The 25,204-nt window shown below is 45.4% G+C and overlaps 1 protein-coding gene and 1 long non-coding RNA gene across 2 annotated transcripts in view; both read right to left on the bottom strand.

Annotated features, from left to right (window-relative positions):
• LOC310714428 overlaps nt 1-25,204 on the bottom strand; it is a 119,659-nt gene that overhangs the window by 46,655 nt on the left and 47,800 nt on the right. The window lies entirely within an intron of this gene.
• Nucleotides 1-25,204, bottom strand: part of DUSP22 (dual specificity phosphatase 22) — a 55,281-nt gene that overhangs the window by 16,076 nt on the left and 14,001 nt on the right. The window contains exons 3-4 of the mRNA XM_083519753.1: nt 16,590-16,672; nt 5,876-5,925 (exon numbers count right to left, since the gene is read on the bottom strand). Coding sequence (XP_083375879.1) covers nt 5,876-5,925; nt 16,590-16,672 — 133 coding nt within the window. The remainder of the gene's footprint in view (nt 1-5,875; nt 5,926-16,589; nt 16,673-25,204) is intronic.

Genomic DNA, 25,204 nt, shown 5'->3' with positions numbered 1-25,204 from the left:
CACTAGATGGTTGGGCCCTTCCTAGTGGCATAGCGTGGTTTGCCTGTGCCCAGGGCCACTCGGAAGGGGTGGCTGGGAGGGAGATGCATGCACATTCAATGGCCTAACGGTGTCCATGTCACCCGGGAGATTGCAGAGATAATAAAGGAAGAGTCATTACGTTGTCCGGAGAGGTACCGTATTTTTCGCCCTATAGGACGCACTTTTCCCCCTCCAAAAATGAAGGGGAAATGTGTGTGCGTCCTATGGGGCGAATGCAGGCTTTCGCTGAAGCCTGGAGAGTGAGAGGGGTCGGTGCGCACTGACCCCTCTCGCTCTCCAGGCTTCAGGAAGCTATCCGCAAGCCTTGGGAGCCTGCGGGAGTTCCCGCCGGGCTCCCCAGGCTTGCGGATAGTAGCCTGTTCTGGGGGCTGGGGTCAGGGGAAGCTCGGGCTTCCCCAGCCCCGTGCCTGGGGGGGAAATAAAAAAATTTTCTTTATCCCCCCCCCCCAAAAAAAACTAGGTGTGCCCTATGGGCCAGTGCGCCCTATAGGGCGAAAAATACGGTAATTTCCCGGTTTGTTTTCAATGGAGCCCAGCTATATTGAGGCAGCACTGGGTGTTGAAATCTCACACATCCTAACAATCTTGTGCCTGGGGCAACAGCCGGTGTGGCCCACCCGAGGCAACGCAAGAGCCACAGGGGAATAAATGGAAGGCCCAGGGAAATCCAGAGCACAGGAGATCTGGGTCTTGGTTACTTAAATTGGGAAAGCTACCAGATCACACATACACAAAGGCATCTATTAGTATAGTCACGGTAACCACAGTGAGCAGCAGTGTGTCTCAAGGGAACTCCCTGAACCGAACAGCCATGAGGGGAAGCCTGTAACTCAGCGGTTAGGTTCATGTTTTGCATGCAGAAGGTACCAGGTTCTGCTGGGGGATTCCTCTTTGAAACCTGGTGAGCCATTGCCAGTCAGCATAGACAATCCTGGCCTAGATGGACTTAACAATCTGCCTTGGAAGAAGGCAGCTCCTATGTCCCCATCTTGCCCTTTCGCCCAGTAACAGCACCAAGTGCACATCTGGTTTCTGGGAAAGGGCTGCCTGCTGGTAGCTCGTTCAACAACCAGTTCAGCAGGCCGGAAGGGCGACTCATTAGGAAACAGGGATCACACTGGGTTTTTTTCCACGCTCACCATTTATAGTGGTCTGGCAGCTGTTTGATCCAACGTTTTCAAGAGTGAATTTCTAGCTGCCCCGGCTGCACTTTTGCTCACACATTGCCATTATTAGACTGTGAGTGTGGGGTTTTCCTTTCCACACTAATGGCGGGTTGTGCCCAAGTTGAGAAATGTTCTGTGTCCGTTAGTCACACCCCTTGTGTACTCTTGTGCTCCTCCAGCCCAGTACACATTGGAGTTAGGCGCATGCTTCCTTTGGGTATATATGTGTTTAATGCTCAACACCCTGTATGTAGTAATAATAATAATAATTTTTTATTTATACCCCACCCTTCCTGGTTCAGGAAACCAGGCTCAGGGTGGCTAACAACAAATTAAAAACACTTAATTGATGCTACAAAAAACCCACACAACAGCATAAAATACGGTATAAAGCGTAAATAACAATAAAATCAAAAATCAATTTAAGGGGAAAATCCATCCAATAAACATTAGATGATCACCAGGGCTAGCTGGCTAAATTAGTCCCGCTTGGGCCAGCGAGGAGACCAGGGGAGAACCAGCTGTGGGATCTCAGAGCGGGCAATCTTCACAAAAAGGGGAGGGGAAGGGAAGGAAGGGGAACAAAAGATCAGGCCAGGTTCAAATTGAAAGCCAGGTGGAATAGCTCTGTCTTACAGGCCTTGCGGAAGGAAGTTAAATCCTGCAGGGTCCTTGTCTCAAGGGACGGAGAATTCCACCAGGTCGGAGCCATCACTGAGAAGACCCTGGCCCTGGTGAAGGATAATCTAACTTCCTTAGGGCCTGAGACCTCTAAACTATGATTATTCATGGACCTTAAGGTCCTCTGTGGGGCATACCAGGAAATTAGAAAAAGAACCACGTTTGTGCCTGAGCTATGGAAAACCTGGCTACTGTGATGAAATTTTGTCTGTAGCTAACGACTGCTGTCGTGGGCAGGACTTTGAGTCAGCACCATCATCTCTCTCTCTGCCATCTCTTTTCTTTGAGCTGAGATCACAGACCACTTGCACAGGTCAGAGGGGAAGGGGTGTGTCAGGGAACTGACATCGGAGTGAGAAGCGAAGGGGAGGCTCTCAGATGATGCTGGGGAAGGACCCAGCAGCCGGGGGAGAAATAGCTCAGTAGAGGGGGAAGCCAATCGGTGCAACACCAGGGATAAAGGGGGGCCAAAGGGGGAATTGGAGAAAGGGCTCCAGGACTCTTCACTGGAGATCAGTGAGGAGAGCCCAGGTCCTCCGCTACCCATGCCCTCCCTGCGCAGAAGACTACCGCGCAGTGAGAGGAGGAGGAGACTGGGTGTCAAACAACTTTTATGCTGGAAGAGGTTCAAGAAACGCCCACTGACGGATTCTGCCAGTGACTGAGGCAGCCACGGGAAAGAGGGGCTGCGCAGTTAGAAAGGTTTAACATGGGAAATTAACTGAGAAAGGCACCAGTTTACGCACGAGTAACTCATACCCATTACAGGGTGCAAGACAGGCATCTCCCAAACCGCACCCAACAACCCTTCCTGCACAGAAACTGGGACCATGCTTGGCACATGCCACACAAATGGAAACAGCGAGGTTCCCTCACTGCAAGAAGCTAAGCTACAGGGAATCAGGCAGAGGGCCTTCTCAGTAGTGGCGCCCGACCTGTGGAACGCCCTCCCATCAGATGTCAAAGAGATAAACAACTACCTGACATTTAGAAGACATCTAAATTCAGATAATTTATTCAGACACCTTATTCAGATAAGGCAGCCCTGTTCCAGTAAGTTTTTAATGTGTGACATTTTAATGTATTTTTAATCTTCATTGGAAGCCGCCCAGAGTGGCTGGGGAAACCCAACCAGATGGGTGGGGTACAAATAATAAATTACTATTACTATTCCGGATCTCTCCCAAAAGTTTGATTATTTTTTTTGAAATAGAAAGAAATGGATTTTTTGACTATATTGTTCTGGAACCATGCCATTTTTTAAAATAACAAAAAAAAAAAAAAACCCAGCAACTATATCACTATAAATGGTAAGTTTGGAAAGGTCCTTAGACCAGGGGTCAGCAAACTTTTTCAGCAGGGGCCAGTCCACTGTCCCTCAGGCCTTGTGGGGGCCTGGACTATATTTTGAAAAAAAGAAGAAGAACAAATTCCTATGCCCCACAAATAACCCAGAGATGCATTTTAAATAAAAGCATACATTCTACTCATGTAAAAACACCAGGCAGGCCCCACAAATAACCCAGAGATGCATTTTAAATAAAAGGAGACATTCTACTCATGTAAAAACACGCTGATTCCTGGACCGTCCATGGTCCGGATCCGGCCCCCAGGCCTTAGTTTGCCTACCCATTCCTTAGACTCACAACCTTCCAACATTTTGATTCACCTGGGTGGGGGGTGCCACACAATTCACTTCAGGGTGGTAGCTTTTCAAGACATCCAAATGCACCTGAATTCATTGAATCTGTAGCTGGAAACTCTTCCAATGGTACAAAAACGTCACATCTCGTTTTTTGCTTCAAATTATTATTCTTTTAAGTCTCTTAACTAATAGATAAAAAGTCTTAACTAGTCTAACATACAGATGACCGAAGAGGAACTGCAAAAAGGCTTAACACAGAGATAAGCCAAGAGGAACTGCAGAAACCATCAGCAAAGAGGAATATCCTAAAGAACCCAACATGGTGCTTTGACGTCCCAGTGAGCAGCTGATTGTTGGGACTCTAAAGTGCTGCATCACTCAGTGTCATTGTAATGCCACATGATTGAACAGGAGGAGTTCCTGCCAACCTGTTATATTTAGCCCGAGGTGGGGGATAGATTTAGGGGACAGAGAATCTGGTCTGCTGGCCTGATCCAGATCCCTAAGCCACATTAGAACCCTTGGGAACCACCAGGAAACACAGATGAAAATATTCCATGTGCCAAGCACCAGCAGGGTATGGCACTGTATCTTCAGATCAGCAGATATAGGGAGTGTCAATTTCAGCCTCTCTCAATACTGTTACAACTCTGTGAGGCTCTATGGGCATAAATGGAACTATATAAGCAACAAAAACCATGAAAAGAGAAAAGGTGCTCAAATATTGCTCCCCAGATCAGTATTCCCAACATGAACTGAAATAATCAATCAACCCGTTTTTCAAGATATTTGGGATCTCTCTGTTGCATGAAAGAAGCAAATCTACTAAAAATATCTCTCGAAAGCATCAGGCCAAAGAGGCAGTGCTTTGATCTGAGAGAAAAAGGCAGCGCTACATTTCCTTCCGTAGGCACCAGGCAGGCCCTTTGAAACTACTTTTGTTTCTCTATAAAACAAATTATCAGGAAGTGGCTGAAACTCCCCTCCCTCCTCACCTCCCATACGCATAAACAGTGAAGACGAGAAGAAAAACTTGGTTCCTGTCCAAGTGTTCTTGTAAAGTTGATGCAATTACAGTGGTACCTTGGGTTAAGAACTTCATTCGTTCTGGAGGTCTGTTCTTAACCCGAGGTACCACTTTAGCTAATGGGGTCTCCCGCAGCCACCAGGCCGCTGCTGTGCAATTTCTGTTCTCATCCTGAAGCAAAGTTCTTAACCCGAGGTACTATTTCTGGGTTAGGGGAGTCTGTAACCTGAAGCGTCTGTAACCTGAAGCATATGTAACCCGAGGTACCACTGTACTCTTCAGAGTCAAGGTAGCCCAAAGCCCCTTTGCATGGTCAACCCAACCTGAGAACTGGCAACTCAAATGCAAGCTCCCCCAGCCAGTTATTGTGGCCTGCGAGGTGCATGACAATCTCTCCTCTCCTCTCCTCTCCTCCCCTTCCCAATTCTTGCATTTCTAGGTAGGAGGCAACGAAGGAAAGGGGTTTTTAGAACATTTGGCTGCATTTGGCTTGGTGTACCTCCAGTTGTACAGACCTGTTTTAGGAGACTGTAGCCAGGCTCACAGACACCACGTTTCTGATTCCCATTATCTACCACTTTTCTATCCTGGCATAACTCTTCCAGGAGCACTGATTCCTTTTATCCTCCCAACCACCTTAGGGCTGCCATACATCTGGAATTCCCAGACATAGCCAGGATTCGGCCGTTGTAAACAGCATTTGGGGGGAAATCACTGAAATGTCCAGGAAAATGAAGACATACGTCAACACGTCAGAAGTGTAGATTTTGGCAAGTTTCCTTAAAAATAGCTCTAAACTTCTTCTTCTTCTTCTTCTTCTTCTTCTTCTTCTTCTTCTTCTTCTTCTTCTTCTTTGAGATTTTGGCCAAAATTTTTGAAAAGCTCAACAACTTTTGTGCTTTTGAAATATGGCAGATAAGGAGACATCAACTTGCTCAAAGCTACATAGGAAACCTCATGGCACAGATAGACATTTGAACCCAGATCTCCCGAGCCAAAGAGTCCACCATTACACCTATCTCTCACCAGTAACAGGACTTTTAGACATAGGGCTGTATCCAGCAAACTTCTACACATAGTAGAGCCAACGAAATGAAGGGGCACAAACCAGCCCATTAACCTAAGCAAAACTATTCCGTGTAGGATTAGCACAGAATACCGCCACCTGTTGCATGTAAAAATAAAAAGGAAAATTGGAGTCGTTAAGAAGTCAAAGATATTTACATATCCAAGAGGGAGGCATTCCATATCAAACAGTACCGGGTCTATAGTTCATTTGTCTAGTGTTGCCATTAAAAAAAAAAAAATACTTACAAATTCTGTGAGGGCGAATCTGCAGCAGGAATGCACAGATACTTCACTCCCTGCATTAAAAAACAACATAAATATATCAAGGAAGAGAAAGTGCACAGACATTCAAAGACGGTCTTCTTTCATATGGTGCTGCTCCCGGGAAGCCATTTTAAGACCTGGTTTCATCGGCGCACGATCACAAACCACCACGTACCCAGACGTCAAAGTGAATTTTGGCGGTGGAAACATTACCTCCAGCCCTTCTGTTGCATTTGTCATTTTAACATGTCTTGTTTGTCCTGCAATGCTATAAATTGCTAATGTGCTATTTTACACAACTTACCGCTTTCTTAAAATGAATGTAGATTAAGTAAGTGTGCATTCAATGTTGGTTGGGGAAGGCTGTTACTATTTGCCATGCTATACTGAATTAGTTAAAAAAGTAATGGAAAGCAAAGAGTAACGGTGTAGCATGGGTATTACTTTTTAATAGATGTTTTCATTCTCATGATTATTACACTGCTGAGCTGAATGAAGCCTTCCCTCCCCACAATAAAACGTATTCTTAATCAGTCCTCACCAAAATAATTCAATCTCAGACAGAGTTAGAAGTGGGCGTCTCGGTAGTAAGAGAGAAAGAAACCTAAGCTAAAAATTGCTTCACTATTTCCATTCTACTGATTTCATAATGGGAAATTAAAAGAAACTTTATTGGATGTTAATGACAATATGAATTAAAATGTAAAATACAATCAAAGTAACCAATTGTATCTGTAAATGAATATAGACAAACAACAAGATGTATACATACAGAAAAAATTATTTGTATATAGACACCGTACGGATAAAGTTGAAAGAAGAACAACAATATACAAAATCAATAACGACAATGCGAAAAACTTAGAGACGACATTAAAAAGCCAGAAGAGGGAAGGGGGGAAGTCAACTCATAGGAGTAAATTAATGTGTATATGTATAGTATGTAATCATAAAATCAATAAAGATTATATTTTTTAAGAAAATTGCTTCACTAGATATGTATAACTCATGGAAGAGTCTCATCTAGTCCAACATTTCAACAGCAGCCAGTCAGACAACTTAGAAACTTTAAAAGCTGGGCACAAAGATGATACTCCATTCCGCACTGGAAGCCAACTTAAACCAAGACAGACCTTTGACCAATCTTAAAGACTCATAGAACTGTAGTGCTGGAAGGGACCATCTTGCTAAGTGCTGCGTATATAGAATGACATCTCTCTACAGGATCCTTCCTTGGTATCCTCCAAATGAATTTGACTACAACTCCCATGAGCACCAGGCAGCACAATCAAAAACGTATGGGGGGCACCAGGTTGGGGAAGGGTGCTCTACGGCAGGGGCAGCCAATATGGTGGCTTCCAGGTGTTGTTGGATTCTCGGTTCCATCAGCCCCAGCCAGCATGGAATGGAACGATGGGAACAGTAGTCCATCAACATCCGGACGGCACCAGGATGCTCCAAGGCCAGGGTAGCCAACATGGTGCCCTCCACATGTACAGTGGTAACTCGGGTTAAGAACTTATGTCATTCTGGAGATCCGTTCTTAACCATAACTGTTCTTAACCTGAAGACCACTTTAGCTAATGGGGCCTCCCACTGCCGCCGCGCAATTTCTGTTCTCATCCTGAAGCAAAGTTTTTAACCCGAGGTACTATTTCTGAGTTAGCGGAGTCTGTAACCTGAAGCGTGTGTAACCCGAGGTACCACTGTAGATGAATTACAACTTTCATCAAGCCTGACCACTGGCCATGCTGGCTGGGGGCTGATGGGAGTTGGGGGTCAAACAGCATAAGGAGAAAACCACAATGGCCCTAGGGTTCCTTGCAGTGGTTTCCTCCAGACCCACATAAGAGATTCATCTCCTCCTGCTTGCAAAGCATATGCTCTCCTGCAAAACTCTTGCCTTCCCCTTCTCATTTGTTCCCTGTTTTGTGTGTGGGATTCCACCACACGCAGGTTGCACAATAGCTTGGGCAACAAATACATTCCCGTCACCCGCAAAACTAGACTTCTCTGCAATTAGGCTGGTGCTGGAGAAATGTATTGGAAACTACAAGGTAACAACTACTTGATGGGAAGTCATGTAACCTGCCTGTGAACAAATGCTCAATGAACAGTGGGTACCACGTGAGCCCCCCACAAACTATGCAAACACATCAGAATCAATGCTCACAAGTCACCTGGAAATGGCTTCAGTGTTGCACTGCTTCAGAATAAGAAGATAGCTTTCTGTTAGAATTGCCACTGATGGAGCCAGTAAGAAATCCTCTTAAGAACAGACCTGCCCTTGCACTTATAACACACGGCTAAGGGACGCGGGTGGCGCTGTGGGTTAAACCACAGAGCCTAGGACCTGCCAATCAGAAGGTCGGCGGTTCGAATCCCTGCAACGGGGTGAGCTCCCATTGCTCGGTGCCTGCTCCTGCCCACCTAGCAGTTCGAAAGCATGCCAAAGTGCAAGTAGATAAGCAGGTACAGCTCCGGCAGGAAGGTAAACGGCATTTCCGTGTGCTGCTCTGGTTCGCCATAAGCAGCTTAGTCATGCTGGCCACATGACCCGGAAGCTGTACGCCGGTTCCCTCAGCCAATAAAGCGAGATGAGCGCTGCAACCCCAGAGTCAGTCACGACTGGACCTAATGGTCTGGGGTCCCTTTACCTTTACCTTAAGTTCAATACTTAAAGTCTACACTTATTTTAGCTATGAATGCTAAACCTGCTCTACTGCTTCAATCTAAATGCCACTGCTTAAAAACAAGATTTGCAAGAATTGTTCCCCCCCTTCCATGCTTTATTAATTGAAAATTGTATAACAGAAATTATCATTAGATGCTGAAGACAGCATAAAAAGTAACAAAAGAAAAAAATTATACAGCCTTTCGTTCTTCAGTTATTTTCTTTTTACATCTTTTTGCAATTGATTTCAACGTGACCTCCGATCTTCCCATTATGTTCCCAGATTATATTTCTTGGATGCGCACTTAACTTTATTTTCTCCATGTTGTTTGACTTACTTTAAGTCTTCTAATATCATCCTATTCACCCACAGAAGTTCAATCAATACCTGCCAACAGATTAATATTTTGACAATGTTCTTTTACATAAACTCTATATATGTCCCACTCTCTGATAAATTTTTCATCTGTAACGTCTCTGTAACCTCGCTGATAGTCTTGCTAGTTCAGCATACTCTCTGAGTTTATTTTGCCAGTCTTATTTGGATGGGATATCTTCTCCCTTCCAGCCTTTTGCAGTTAAAATTTTGGCAGCAACTGTAACATACATAAAGACTCTCCTAAACTTTTTGGGAATTTCATTACCCATAATTCCTAGCAGGAAGGCTTCCGGCTTTTTAGGGAAGGAGCATTTGAACATTTTCTTCTGCTTGTTATAAATCATTTTCCAGAACTGTCTAATCTTTTTACAGTTCCACCACATGTGGATCCATGTGCCTTCAGCCTCCCTGATTTGCAAGAACTGTTACACACACACACACACACACACACACACACACACACACGATGTGTTCAATATTGCAGGACTTATTTTGCAGTCGTAGTTGAGCAAAAGCAGAATCCTTCCTGTGCACACCCGCATACAAGCTGTCTAAGAATTGTCCCAAAATGACCTCCAATTGTCAACAAGCCACTGTTCTAGTGCATATATTCTATCTATCATCTATCTATCTATCTATCTATCTATCTATCTATCTATCTATCTAGCATCTACCTATTTTTGATATGTATACATTACATTCAACAACAACAAACTTTGCTGCTTATTATGCAAGCAGACTTCATCGGGGGTTTTGTGGCTAAGTGTGGACGACTAAAGGAAATCTGACTGCAAGAGAAAAGGGGAAACAACAGCCACCAGTGTAACTGATTCAAGGTGCAGATAATATCGAAGGCAAGGCTGGTGAATACATGGCAGTGGGGTGAATGGAAGACCCGGCCGATTCCAGCTGGTCTTTGAATCACATCCCCTGCAGGTCTAATTTCAATGGTTCTGTGGTATTGTGAGCAACTTCATCCAATCTGCATTGAATTTCACAATATAAAGAGCAGGATAGATGCATAAAAATTGGGTTACTTATGTATGGTGAGGGAAGCAGCAATGAACATAGTTACCAGGCATGAGCAGTTTCATGCAAATTCCCAATTTTGTGTAGGTATTTTCTAAGCAGCGCCATAACAAAAATCTGTCTTATCATCATGACAAGAGCCTCACCCTGAAACTTACTACATCAGGGTTGCACACCCCACAACTGTCCCAGAAAAACAGGGACATTCATTTTTTCCTGCGAGAGCATGGTGGATATTTTGGCCACCATGGTCTCATGTGATTTTGGGGTGCCCTCTCACCCCCCCCAAAACACAATCTCACACATTTTGGGGCACTATGCCTGAAAAAAAGCTTTGGGGGGGCACGATCTTGTGTGGTGCCCAAAAATGCACTTTTTGGGTGCAGTGTCCCCAAAAGTGCTTTCTTTGGGACTGCAATCTCGCGCAGGTCACATGACTCACGTGGGAGTGTGGCCCCGGAATATGGTGTTCTCATTTTTCCTGACATCATGTTGGAGGGTATGGGGTTGCTGGCATAATATCTAGAGTGGGCCATCAACCAGCAAAAACCAAAAGTCAGTCAAAATACAACAAGGCCAATTTCTCCAAATTCCAGTGCCTTCGAAAAGGCGTGCATTGGAAGCCAATAAATTCATTTTCCTCTCAGTTTTCTATTTCATCAGACAAGAGTAACCACAAAGAGAAGCTTTTTTATTTCTCTTTAGGCCCTGAAAGTCAAGCGAACTGTTAAACCGATACAAAGGGAGAGTTAACAAAACTAGCGCAAGTATTCAGATTTCAAGATTGTCATAGCTGAAAGAAGCAAGAGTTCAGATCTGCAGAATGTCTGATATTTGCTCTTATTACTCCCATCATGCTGGTACCAGGTCAAGATGCTGGAAAATTCTGATGCTAGGTAAATTGCCTCACCAGGGCTTTGCCCAGATAAAAACTACTCACTCAATTTTACATTTTAAAGAAAAGCTGTCATCAAATTTTACATATATTTCAGATTTTCCAAACCCATGTATTCGTTTTCAGTTAACAGGAAAATCATGGCAGTAAGTATTTTAAGCTAGTTAACAGATTTGCTCATGAAACCCACAATGAGTTCTACATTTATATAGAAAATACAAATAAAAATTGTATAAAGAAAATGCTTTAAAATTTCTAGGGCATGGAACTGAATAGCTGGCTATCTCTTTAGAAAGGTATTTTAGCCTCTGTTTTAACACTCTAGAGAACCGACAACAATTTGAAAATTCTGATTCACAATTTTGTTAGGCACATAACACCACTTCTGATTCTGAAGGAGACAGACCACTCAGTAATTGTTGTTGTTTTTAACTAGATCCCAATTCTTGTTCATTTAAAAGAATAAAGAATGAGCAAACGCAGGATAGTAAGATCTCCAGAATGTACAATAGCAACTTGCATTCAGTTGCTATAAATGAATGTGAACAACAATTTTTTTTAAAAAAGTTATGAAGCCAAAGAGTTTCTTTCAAAGAAACTTAAATGAAACAAATGTCCACATTAAAGATCATTAAACCAATTGTTTCATTCTTATATACACATTCTCAGTGAAAAGAATAATACTTATTCAAGTTCTTTAAGCTAGTAATCCAAGTACTCTAAATTTGTGGTGAACGAAGAAAATGTAACCATCTACTTTTAAGTACATTCTATCAGTTACATGCTGTTCAAACAAATTTAGGTTCAGATATTTAATTCCCCTGATCTAACACCAATCTTCCGTTTGAAAGTTTGCTTTGAGACTTCAGAAACTTTGAAACTTTAGATGCCTGTCTTCTCGGAGACGTATGAATCATCATCTTTTTTAAATAGAAAGGGCAATAACCAATCAGGACTTTTGAGCTGTCCTAAATGACCACAAATTTCTAGGCTGAAATTAAGCAGTTTAAAAAGAAAGAAAGAAAGGCCTTATTTTTGGCAATGAACTTCTCGGTATTTAAATTTATGTAAACCTTTCAACGACAGCTTCCAAGAAACACTTTAAGAGCCAAAAACAAAACCTCGGGGCTCCTCATTTTGAAGGAAGATGCAAATAAAAACCCTCAAACACCTGGCCAGTTCTTTCAGGTTAGCCCAGAAAAAAAACCCCATGTGTTATTTTGACTTGCCACATCAACAGATGAGGGGTGGACATACCTCTTTCAAATGAGAGGCATTTCATCAAAACGGCTTAATTAGGAAACAGTTGGTTTCTCAAGGTTTTCTCAAACACAACAAGAGGTTATCAAGAGTTCTGCTAAAGAACCGCTTCGGGGGAGAAAAAACCCCAGTAATTTGTTTATTTGTCCTTTCAGTTGCTTTAAGGAGCTCTCACCCAAGTACAGTACAAATGCTCATGACTCATTTTCTTATTGAAAATATTCAAAAGTTTCAGCAATAAGCAAAGCCATTTCGCCGTTATTTTATCGTTGAAATATCGTTGAAAACGCATGAGGGAAACAGGCTGTGTAAAATTCAAATACAAGAAGGCAACCAACTAAGGTGGATTGTGCAATTGTTTCCGAACTCAAGAGACTAACCGGCCAGGACAGGTTCCACTCCACCACTAATAAAAGTGGTTGTTGAATCACAATCTTAAGATTGAATTTGCTTCGGAAATGCCCTGACCATCATTGAGCGTTGTTCCTATTGACCTCGCCTTACAAAAACAGATCCTCATGCAACTGAATTACTGGTCTTGAGAACCAAAATATAAGAAACATTAAAACTCCAATGGTAAACTCTTGAACTAAAACGTCTTCAGGCGAAGTAAAAAATGATCATTTCAAGTAAACCTAATGCTTCTCTGAAGAGATCAGTGGAACCTTGGCTTTCCCCAGATTCCAAGCAATTGTTTTCATATCACGATTCTGTTTGATTCTTTAACGCTATGAGGGCACAGACTACAGAAGAGGCAGGGGGGTGTCCTGCCCTCAGCTTGGAGAGTAAGAATTCAAATTCAAATGTGCTTAGTAACAGGGAAACTGATCAACCCATCAAATGAAATCCGACAGTGCTTCACACACAGAAAGATCTCAAATTCAAAACAGAGAAACATTTAATTAGCCTGTACTATGAAACCTCTCAATCTTAAAAGCCACAAATCTGGCGGTAAATTGATAAAACGGATCGAGGTGTGATGAAATTTACAGCACCATTCCCCGCAGAATTGCAGCTGTGAAGAGGTCAACTGCATCCTGTAACTAAAGAAAAATAAAATTGCCTCCCAGATTCCTTCAGTCAATTCATAAAGCATTAAGAGTGAACAATCATCCCTATTATAATCTGGAACAAATCCAAGTCAATGTCTTATTGACTATTTTTTGAAGATATACATGCACAACTCATGTGAAACTATCCTGCCAGAAGCATATAGGTGGAATGGTGTTGTTTTTTTCTTAGCAGAGTTTCCCCCATCAGTTTTGTAAAACGTGAACTTGCTGTGAAAATTTACCCTGTAAACTCTGAAAGACATGTTAGTCAGAGTGCCCTTGTGCCTTTAAATTTGGACCTTCTTAAAAGTCCACATCCACATCCAAAAAGAATAGAACTCCCACTGATTTTTAACCTCAATGCTATCCAATTCAATCCACCTGTACTATACATTTAAAGCAGTATCATGCCAGTCATCGCTTCCTCTGAAGAATCCTTTCTAGGGTGCTGAGTGTAGGAAATTCCTATTCCTCTCGCAGAGCTACAATTTCCAGAGTGGTTTAACAATCAACTCCTCTTCCCAGGGAACTATGAGAACTCTGGCTCTGACCATGGAATTGGGGTGTGTGGGGGCGGTTCTCCTAACAAATCCCAGCACCCTTAAACTAAAATTCCTAGGATTCTGTAGGGGAAGTCAGGGCTGTTTAACATGACATGATACTGCTTTAAATGCATAGTGCAGATGGAGTCTTCATCGCCGATCACAGAAAATTCAAGGCAACTTTCCAAGTGGTTGGCAATATATGTCAAGAAAGTATAAACCCAGCCGGGTGCACATTAAGCTCGCCAAATTTGTTACACATCAAATAACCACAGTGTAACCTAGACTTTCAAACTGAGCAAACCTTTCTTGCTGGCGGGGTGTGTGTGTTTAATTGTGATATTATGCTCTTGGCCGTAAATTTCAGCCTTTCCGAATGTTGCCATCCAAATACAGGCATCTCCACCCCCCTTGCAAGCAAGCAAGATGGATTATCACAGCCCAAGGATCCTAACCCAAGTCCTGTGAAAGCAGATGGGAGAGAGAGCTTCTGCATCATCCGTTGTCCAGGATATTGCTCCGCCATCAAACTATTGCTCCAATTCAGCACTAAAGATTGGGTTTCCCCTGGGGAAAAGAGGGGAGAGAAGGGGAAGTCTGAATGAACCCATAGATTGTGTTTCCCAGCTGAACCTGGGAAGTCGGCGAGCAAACTGTGAGGGCAACTGGGAGCCTCACCCTGCTCCTGACCAGGAACCTGAGGCTGCCCAGGAGCAGTGGAGCAGTATAGATTTGGAACGGTGGTTTGCAGAGGGGCATAGTTCTGAAGACAAAAGTTGGGGCGAACTGGGAGGGGGACAGCAAGGTGAAGAAGAACTGGAAGAGAGAGATCTAACAGACTCTCTCTGGCTGGAAAGTGTCCAGCCTATCAGTCCAAGGTCACGTAGAGCAGATAAGGTGGCGATACAAAAACAGGGGGGGTTGCGAGATCAGGTTCCAAGACAGAAGTGACTAGGGCAGGGGTCGGCAACCCGCGGCTCCGGAGCCGCATGCGGCTCTTTTACACCTTTGCCGCGGCTCCGCAGATCCTCGGGGACCCTGAGCAGAAAAGCAGAAGCGCCAGAAAGAGGAGGGGGATGGAGCTGGGCAGCCGAGCCGGGCAAAGCAAGGCGGCGGCGGCAGCGGAGCTCGAGAGGCGGCGGCTGCTGGGATGGAGGAGGAGGCAGCGGCGGCCGGAGGGCTGCTGCTGCTGCTGCTTCTGCCGCCGGAGGGAAGTTCTGCCTCACTTGAGGTGAGAGAGAGAGAGAGCGCTCGAGGGAAATGACGGGGCGGGGTTTGTGTGTGTGTGTGGCAGTGGTGCTTCGGGATCCTTTTCCGTGCCTTGCTTCTGAGTGGCCGCCGAGGTGAGGGAGAGCACCTGAGGTGAACCACAAAATGGGCCCGCCCTCCCTGTCAGGGAGGAAGGGGTGAATTATGTCAGTGACGAGGAGGGGGTCCAGAGGTAGCCAGCAGGTGCCATGATGCAGCATCTCGGCTTCAGAGAGAGGCGGGGGAGCGCGAGAGCAATTGCAGAGGCGGGGGGTTAGGCACCAAAATCCTGCATGCGGGATTTCCCCCGTTCTCTCGTGCCTATGCAATTCCTGCCCTTCTCCCTTCCCCCTCGAGATTTGCAAGCAAATGAAGAAGAAAGGGAAGAGTATTAGCTGACATGCCCCCCGATCCCATGGAAAGCACCACAGATTCCTTTGCTTACCAGCTCTTTTTATTTTAAGTTGGCTTCAAACCTGTAATTGTGCAGGTGTATGTATGTATACATATACACACATAAATATTCATATCTCTTCCCTCTCACCTTCCTTTCACCCAGTTTCTCTGGCACTGGTTTATAAATGCTGCTATGTAGAAATGATGAGAAAGTTGCACCAGCAGAAGGAATGGATATGTGCTGTTAGTAAAAAGAGAGGGAGTTGAACTGCAGGGAGGGACAGACACTTTTCTATGTATTAATTTGTATAATGCCCTCTATGCACATGGTGCTTTGCAAAAAATGGATATGAGAGGTACCATACCCCTCTTTGCTATCTGAAATAGACTCAGGGAAAAGAGAGAGAATGGGGGAAGGGGAAAAAAGTGTGGTTATTTACATTTGGCTTGTTTTGCGGCTCCCAGGTGTTTTTTTTCTTCGGAAACGGGTCCAAGTGGCTCTTTTTGTCTTAAAGGTTGCAGACCCCTGAACTAGGGGGAAGTGGGAACACCTTTATGCTTTGTTCTTTTGCTGTGATCATTAAAGACTCAATAATAATAATAATAATAATAATAATAATAATAATAATAATAAATTATTTATATCCAGCCCTCCCCAGTCAAAGCCGGGCTCAGAGCAGCTAACAACAGTAAAAATAACACAGTTTACATAAAATCACAATCAATTAATTGAAATACATTCTAAAATCAACTCATTCTAAAATCAACTCAGAGTCAAATTAATGGCAACCATTGGGCTAGAGTTCTATGAGGATTGCAGAAGGAGAGAGGGGGTCAGACTGTGCCTTGGCCAAAGGCCTGGTGGAAAAGCTCCATCTTGCACGCCCTGCGGAAAATGTCAAGTCCCGCAGGGCCCTAGTCTATTGGGACAGAGCGTTCCACCAGATCGGGGCCACGTCCGAAAAAGCCCTGGCTCTGGCAAGGGGCTCTTTTCGCTTTGTCCTGCTTATCTACAACCAATGGCGGGGGAGGGGGGAGGAAGCCAAGTCCCCGGAGCCTGACTGATCAGGTGAAAGCCAGGTGACAGTGCCCACGATGCACTGACCACTGTACGAGGCAAGTTTAAAACACCGTGATGGAGTAATGTAACAGGGAGCTTAAGAGAAGGCCGTGGCGAGGGAAGCGATGATGGCTCAAGCTGTACCAGCTTTCTTCCCTTACCTCCAGCATGGGCCTGGCGCTGTCATGGATCGAAAGAATGTGCGTTATGTTGTTCTTTTTCAGCTGTTCGGTGTCACGAGCATCTGTGGAAAAGGAGATCAGGGAGGAAAAGCCATTAGCACGGTGAGCCATATTTAACTCAGTTATCAAATAGCACCACAAAAAGCTTAACTTTGAAATGTGCTCCTCTCCCTATTAGAAGTGGATTGCTGAGCTACAAAGAAGAGAAGCTTTCCTGAGCATCTGCTGCCACACAGAAGCACTGACTGGCTACTTAATGGTCTTAAGAGAGCCAGTGTGGTGTAGTGGTTAAGAACAGTAGACTCGTAATCTGGTGAACCGGGTTCGCGTCTCCGCTCCTCCACATGCAGCTGCTGGGTGACCTTGGGCCAGTCACACTTCTCTGAAGTCTCTCAGCCCCACTCACCTCACAGAGTGTTTGTTGTGGGGGAGGAAGGGAAAGGAGAATGTTAGCCGCTTTGAGACTCCTTCGGGTAGTGATAAAGCGGGATATCAAATCCAAACTCCTCCTCTTCTTCTTCTTTCAACAACAACAGTGTGCTGTGCTGACTAGGGTGCTGGGAGTAAGACGGCAGAGACCCGGGTTCAAATCCCCACTCAGGAATGAAGTTCATTGGGTAAGCTGGGCCCAGTTACGTTTTCTCAGCCTAACCTACCTCACTGGGGTGTTGTGGGGAGAGAACAATGGGTGCCGATTTGAGCTCCTTAAAGGGACAGGAAGATATAAATGCTATAAATGGATTGTGCTGGGTGAGTTCTTTTTGGGGAAAGTCAATGGCTCTTTTACAACCAGACATATATGATCACAAGAATTGTCACCGTAACACCAACTGGCTCAGGCACCTTTAAAAGCTACATAATAGCTCAAAATTCAGCAGTCACAATCTTTGTCCCCAATCACAGCATCTCTGTGCCGGGCGGGGGGGGGGGCAGAGAAAAGCTTTTGAACGCATAAACTGGAGAAGGATGTTTTCTGAAGAAGGGAAAATCCCTGGCATCTCCCATTATAAACCACGAGCCCCAAAAGCAGTTCATTCAATGGAAAGTGCTGCTCTGTAGATGATCAGTTAATCTTCTTAATCATTTAAACAAACAATTCATGTCACAATGAGGAGAATAGAGGAGGGCGGAATCTAGATTTATCACCAATTACGACCTTAAAAGTCGTACATTAGACGTCAAAGTATATGGGGGGGGGGAGTGAATTCTAGGCCAGTGGTACTGACTCCTGGTTCATTTCCAGACTCAATTCAAGGTACTGATTTTAACATTTTAAGTCCTAAATGCACCCACCTCTCGAGCTACTGAGCTCTCCCCCAGAGGACCTGGTGAGGGTCTCTCCTAACTTCACCAAAAAAGGCCATAGGTTGTTTAAGACTTTATAGGTCAAAACCATAGAAATATACCCATGCTGTCATTTGCTTTTCAGTAAAGGTGTTGCTAGCCTCCTATATACCTCCTATATACCGTACTGTAAAATGACACTCAAAATACATGCACTGAAGATTTCTGCAGGAAAGAATTCATGGGCGATAAGACTATCAGTGGCTACTAACCCTGTTGGCTGCCTCTACTGTTTGGACACAGATGCTTCTGAAAATCATTTGCTGGGAACTGCAGGAGCAAGGAGAGTCCTCCTCCTTGTTATTTTTAATATATTTTTATTAAACATTTCTTGGTTTACAAAAGTATGTGCAATGTCCCTTTTTCCAAGTTACATTTTCTACAGATCAGTTTCATTTGCTGAGACCTTTGTGTTACATTAGGAAGAAAAGGGGGAAAGAGGTGGAGGGGGGACTGTTGAGTGGGGGTGGGGTCTGGTGGCAATGCTTCTATTCTACTTAGTGTATGTGTGAGGTTTTGTGTCAGTGTCACTTGAGCGAGTTCTCTTTACTATTCGCTTGTATTCCTTTGGTGGTGAAAGAGGTTGACCTAGGGTGTGGTTGGTCGTCTTTGATTGGCTCTAGTGAAATCTGCTTTTGTGTGTGAGTGGGGTGTGTGTTTTGATCAGGTTAGCCAGATTGATTTCAATGCTGTCGGCGGGTTCTTGTCGTTGTCTTGTTGGGCTGTGTATGTGATAAAGGGAAACCAAACCGGGGTGAAGGCGTCTTCTTCTATTTGTCCCCATGTCAGTTTCAGTTTGTTGGCGAGTTTTTCTAATAAGGGTGTTTCCCATACTATTTGGTACCATTGGTCTATGCTTACTCCTGACAGGTCTCTCCAGTGTCTGGCTATGATGCTTCTGGCTGCTGAGAGTAGATGGGTAATGAGCTCTTTGTGTTATGAGTGGGCATTATTGTCTTGGAAGATGTTGAGTAGGGCCAGTTCTGGGGTGACCTCTAATACTTGCTTAGTTATTTTACATATTTCTTGTATGAATGATATCCAGAAGAGTTGGATTTTGGGACATTACCACCACATGTGGAGGTATATGCCTGAGAGTCCTCCTTGTAATAATAATAATAATAATAATAATAATAATAATAATAATAATAGTAGTAGTAGTATTGTGGGCTTCGCTGCTGGACTAGATGGGCCACTGATCCAGCAGGACCTTATGTTCTTATTTATTCATTTATTTATATATTTTCTTACACTTGTACCATACCTTTCTTCTGCATGGAAACCCAAGTCAACATACACATAGGCTCTAAGTGGTGGTGACCCACTGAGGCACTGACCAGACCAAAGCCTGTTGACCTTCAGCAAGGCGGTGACCTCATGTGCTTACAAACCATACCCAGAAATCTACAAATCTTGCCTAGGTTCTAGCAACACTCAACATTTGAAGTATATGTTGGTGTTTTGAGTAGACGTATGCTTCTCTCCTACCAAGCAAATATCAACTTTGGATTTGTGGGCAGCTTGGATTTACAGTCTATGGAAAGTACAGATAGAACCACGGCTTGGTTGTAGGGCATGTGCTCTGAACGCTCCCAAGGACCCATGTTCAACTCCCGGCTCCTGTAGGCAGGGCTCAGAAAGACTCCTGTCTGAATGCAACCAAGGAGAGGCATCATCAGACAGCACAGAGTCTAGACTGTGTAGACTGTTCTGGGCTAGATGGGAAATGCTCTGACTCAGTAAGGCGATGGCAGGTTTTTTATGTAACAAAGCTTTGTTTTGTTTTGTTGCTGTGTTATTTGGTGGCCTTGAGGTAGGTGGAGAAGCATGTTATGAGTAGATTCCAGTTTCATGTGGAGAGACCAGGAGAAACCAACTCTCTCATCTTTCTACCCCTTTAGATATCTTCAAATATCTAAAGAGCTGTCACACATAGGATGGAGCAAGCTTGCTTTCTCCTGGTCCCAAACCAATGGATCCAAGTTACAAGGAAAGAGATTATGACTAAACAACAGGAAGAACTTTCTGACAATAAGAGCTGGGTGCCACATCTTTAAGGGGGAGTGCCAACAGTGACAGGGTCTTTTCCCCCTCATGGTGCCCTGACTATAGAACGCCCTCCCCAAACACGTTCACTCGAGGCCTACTTCGTTTTGAAGTTTTGTGGCTTATATACATGCTACAGAATATGCCATTTTTATATCTCATAGAATAAATTTTAGAACATTTCTCCATTCAAGATTTCCCTAATGTCAGTTGGACACTGCCTAAGGATCCAAACTTGAAATATCAGTAATTCCAGTGGAACATTTGGGGAGCCAATAGCTGGGGTGAGGAGTTGCAGGCTTCAAATGCACTAGTCTGTTCCTTCCAAACCAGAAAACCATAAAAACCATGGCAGTTAAAAAGAGGCCTTTCAAATGTAGCCATCTTACATTTTAAGTCCAGAACAACCAAGACAAGAGGAGTTAGTTATTTAGAAATTGGCCTGTTGCGTTCCACTTAGCATGCCGAAACACAACCAACTGTAGATCTTATTGCTGAATTGGGACGAGTTCCCAGCAGTCGTCCTGGTGAACTAACGGGCAGCTTGCTGAAGGATTAAACTGCCGCAGCTTAACCACCAGCATTTATATATCGCCTCCATAGAAACAGTGGACAACACTTCACAGGCCAACTGATGCAGCAGCCAGCAGAGGTTGCAAGTCAGAAAAGCTGCACAGCTCGAAGTCGGTGGTTAAGTGCTGACTCACTCTGCAATATCAGCCAGCTTCTCTTTGCCTCGACTCAATCACAGAGGGAGAAATCTAAAAAGAACCAAATTGGGAAACAGATACCAGGTCTCGGTTTCGCCGCGCTGGGTGTATTCAACCTTTAGCCACCAAGGTCTCGGTGTTACAGCCGACGAACCTCAGATCAGTTTGTACGTTTGTTTCTCACAAACGCAAAACCACACCACCGTGTTACTTAATCCACATTACTTACCTTCTTCCCATGTTCACCAGTTTTATTCTTTATCCACCATTTAATCGTTTATTTACATTCCCCAAATGACACATTCTTGTCAACTGCCAAAGCACTGAACCAATAAAGGGGCTAAGCTTTTAGCCAAACCTGATAAAAACATAGTGCTGTCAAGGTTACACAACTAAGCCTCTTTGGTTTGGGGCCTGTTTTTGGAACTGTAGCACGATCCTTTTCAGGTATGAACTTAAGCAGTGCTACTGTCCCAAGGTGTGGCTTGGGATGCAGTTGGCAACAGTGTCTAACCCTGCCATCTCTTCCTTGCCGCCCATCCGGATTTTAGGTAAAGGTAAAGGGACCTGTGAGGGTTTGATTAGCTGCTTGTGCGTGAAAACGTGCTCCCTCAGAGTTTGTGCGACCCCACAAACCTCCGTGTGTGACGGAGCTCCTCAGACATGTCTGCTCTAGTCACTAGTAGAGTCCGACAGTGGCTGTCTGCGGAAGCGTTTCCAGCAAAGAAGTTCCTTAACGGAAACGCGTCTCCTGGACTCACGGCGTGACAGTTTCCTGCGAGGTGTGGGTCTCCCTATGGGAGACTCCGATACCTCCCCACTGTTCTCGCTGGAAGCCTCCCTGAGCCCTCCCTCCTGCTCGCATTCCCTCAGAGACCCACTCCTCCCCCTGCTGGTCCCTGCTTCAGCAGTTGAGTCTCTTTCATCCTGCCTGAGTCCCTCCACCACCTGATGCTCTGATGGCAGTTCCCTGACATCCACCTCCCCTCCAGGGCCCCCCTCACCCCCTCCCAATTCCTCCCCCCTGGGAGGTGAAGGGCTAAAACCCCGAAACGAATCTTCCTCATCTTCTGACGTCTCGAACAATTCTCTCCATCGATCGTCGTCCTGACCAGCTGAATCCTCCTCCTCTTCAGAATCTGGGAACCCCTCCAACTCCTCTTCCTCGTCGGTGGTGGCAAAGTATTCCCTTCGGAACCTCGCTACAGGCTGAGGTTTACGTGGGAACCTCTGATGAAAAGTCTCTATTAAAACCTCGTCATTGACATCCTCTGCCCTAACCCAGGTGTTTTCCGACTCCGGTTCCCCTTCCCACATTACCAAATACTCTACTTGATCTCCCTTCCACCTGGAATCGAGGATCTCCGCTACATGGTAGCTGTGTTCCTTCTCCTCCATTGCTGGTCCCCTAGTGACCCTCCCCTCACTGTCTCCTCTATACGGTGACAGCAACGACCTGTGAAAAACTGGGTGCAGCTTCATGTGCTTCGGTAACCGGAGCCTGAAAGCCACTGGATTGACCTGCTGTATGACTTCAAACGGACCCAGCCTTTTGGGTCTTAATTTCTTACAACCTCCTTTGAATGGCAACCCTTGGGTTGACAGCCACACCTGGTCCCCCACCCTGATGCTTTCACCTTCCCTTCTGTTTTTGTCTGCCTGCCTCTTATATTCCTCCTTAGCCCTGTTTAAATTGAGTTGGAGCTGGCGATGGATCGCTTCCATTTCTTCCACGAACTGTTCTGCAGCTGGAACGCTCCAGTTCTCCCCCTCCCCCCCTGGGAAGGCTCTGGGATGGCACCCGTGATTAGCCAAAAAGGGGCTCATCCCCGTGGACACGTTCTCTGCATTGTTGTAGGCAAATTCTGCCAACGCCAACTTCTCCACCCAATCATTCTCTCTGTCATTAACATAACACCTCAAATATTGTTGGAGAACCCCATTTGCTCTTTCCGCCTGCCCGTTGGTTTCAGGATGACGGGCCGTCGAGAAATTAACCTCTACATGCAGCAAGCTCATGAGCTTCCTCCAGAACCTGGAAGTAAATTGTTTCCCTCGGTCTGAAACCACCCTCAAGGGGGCGCCATGCAACCTAAACACATTCTCTACAAACAATTTGGCGGTTTCTTCTGCTGTAACCGCATGTGAGCAGGCTATGAAGTGGGCCATTTTAGTTAACAGGTCTACTACAACCATGATGGCTGTTTTCCCTCTAGACCTTGGCAGATCAGTCATGAAATCTATTGCCACTGCTTCCCACGGTCTCTCAGGTGTGGGCAGTGGTTCTAATAAACCAGCCGGCGCCTGCCTCTCCCCCTTGGCTCTTTGGCATTGTTCACACCCTCTCACATACTCCCGCACATCTTCCCTGACCTTGGGCCACCAAAATTCCCTGGTAACCAGCCACATGGTTTTGTGTTGCCCAAAGTGCCCTGCTGTGGGGCTATCGTGCAGCTGCTTGAGTACCTTCTCCCTCAATTCCCCTTCAGGTATATATAACGCTCCCTTATAATACAATGCCCCATTTCTCTCCTCAAAACCACCGGATTTGTCTTCCTCCCCTCTGAGATCCCTGAGTTTCCCCTGGGCGTATGCATCCTGCACCGTACCCTCTACCAATTCCCTTTGCCCCACCAAAGTCGCCCCACACACCCAGCGGTCCTCTGGAATGATATGGGTTTCTTCGGGTGCTCCCTCCCCCTCCAAATATTCAGGTTTGCGTGAGAGAGCGTCCGCCCTAACATTCTCTGGGCCTGGCACATAACAAATCTCAAAGTTAAATTTGGAGAACTCTTGGGCCCATCTCAATTGCCTTTGGTTGAGCACTCGCGCCGTTCTCCAGTACTCTAGATTTTTATGGTCCGTGCACACTTGCACTTTATGTTGTGCACCAACTAGCAGATGCCTCCATCTCCGGAACGCCTCATGAATAGCAAGCAGTTCTCGGTCGTACACCGTGTAGTTCCTCTCGGATTTGTTCAGCTTCCGCGAGAAGAAGGCACACGGACGCCACTCTGACTCCTCCTTCCCCGGCTGCAGAAGAAGCACCGCCCCTATGGCTCTGTCAGATGCGTCTGTTTCAACCCTTAGCTTCTTTCGTAAATCCACATGCAGAAGTTGTTCTTCAGAGGCGAAGGCCCTTTTCAGTTCCTCAAACGCTCGCTCCGCCTCCGCCGTCCATACAAACTTCTTTTTACTGCTGAGACAGTCAGTGATGGGCGCCGTCAGATGGGCGAAGTTGCGGATGAACTTACGATAAAAGTTTCCAAACCCTAGGAACCTCTGCACATCCTTCTTGGTTTTGGGTGTTTTCCATTCCAGCACTGCCTGTACCTTGCCGGGATCCATGGCCAATCCCTTGTCTGACAGGCGGTACCCCAGGAATTCCACCTCCTTGGTATGGAACCGACACTTCTCCAGTTTGACCCACAGCCTGTTGGCTTGCAGTCTGCTCAACACTTCTCTGACGTCTCTCACATGTTGCTCCTCATTCTCAGAATACACCAACACATCATCTAGAAAGGCAACGCAATTCTTGTAGAGCAAAGGGCCCAGCACGTGGTTCATAAAAGATTGAAAACACGCGGAGCCTGCTTGTAATCCAAATGGCATAACGAGGTATTCAAACGCCCCCAAAGGGGTAAACATGGTGGTTTTCCATTCATCCCCTTTCCTTATGCGTATCAGGTTGTACGCCCCCCTTAGATCCAGCTTTGTGAAAATCTTTCCCTTCCTCACCCTGGTCAAAATATCATCAATTCTGGGCATAGGGAACGCCACCGGTTCAGTCACTGCATTCAGCCGCCTAAAATCACATACAAGTCTCGGCTTGTCCGCATTTTTTTTGTCCACAAAGAACACTGGGCTCCCCACTGCTGCTTTGGACTCTCTGATGAAGCCTCTCTTCAGGTTCTTGTCAATGAACCCTCGCAACTCCTGCATTTCCCTGTCTGACATGGCATACAACTTGCCCACGGGAAGCTGTGCTCCTGGGAGTAAATTGATCTGACAATCAAAGGGTCTATGCGGTGGTAGTTGGTCAGCTTCCTTCTCGCTGAACACGTCGCTGAGATCTGCATACTGTGGTGGTACCTTCACCTTCCCCATTACTTCAGTCCCTGCTAGGGTGGCTTGGGCCCCTGCTGAACCCTTCTCCCCTTTGCAGTGTTCTAGGCAATGTGCTGAACCAAAGGACACCACTCTTTGATGCCAGCCAACCAGCGGATCATGTAGAGCTAGCCAGCTCATTCCCAAAATAATGGGAGCGCCTCCCAGGGTGGCCACATTAAACGCTATCAGTTCTGTGTGCCTTGCCACCCTCATTATCATTGGGACAGTCTGCAAGCGGACTCCTCCTCCCAACAACTCCCTGCCATCAATCGTGGTCACCTGCAGGGGGTTGCTTAAAGGGATGGTCTGTATCTGGTGTTCAGCAGCAAACTCCTTGCTCATAAAATTGCAGGAGCTGCCTGAGTCCAATAGCGCCTTTATTTT

Source organism: Podarcis liolepis, assembly GCF_965112155.1.
Source record: "Podarcis liolepis genome assembly, chromosome: 8".
Lineage (NCBI taxonomy): Eukaryota > Metazoa > Chordata > Lepidosauria > Squamata > Lacertidae > Podarcis > Podarcis liolepis.
This window is presented reverse-complemented; position numbering and strand designations above follow the sequence as displayed.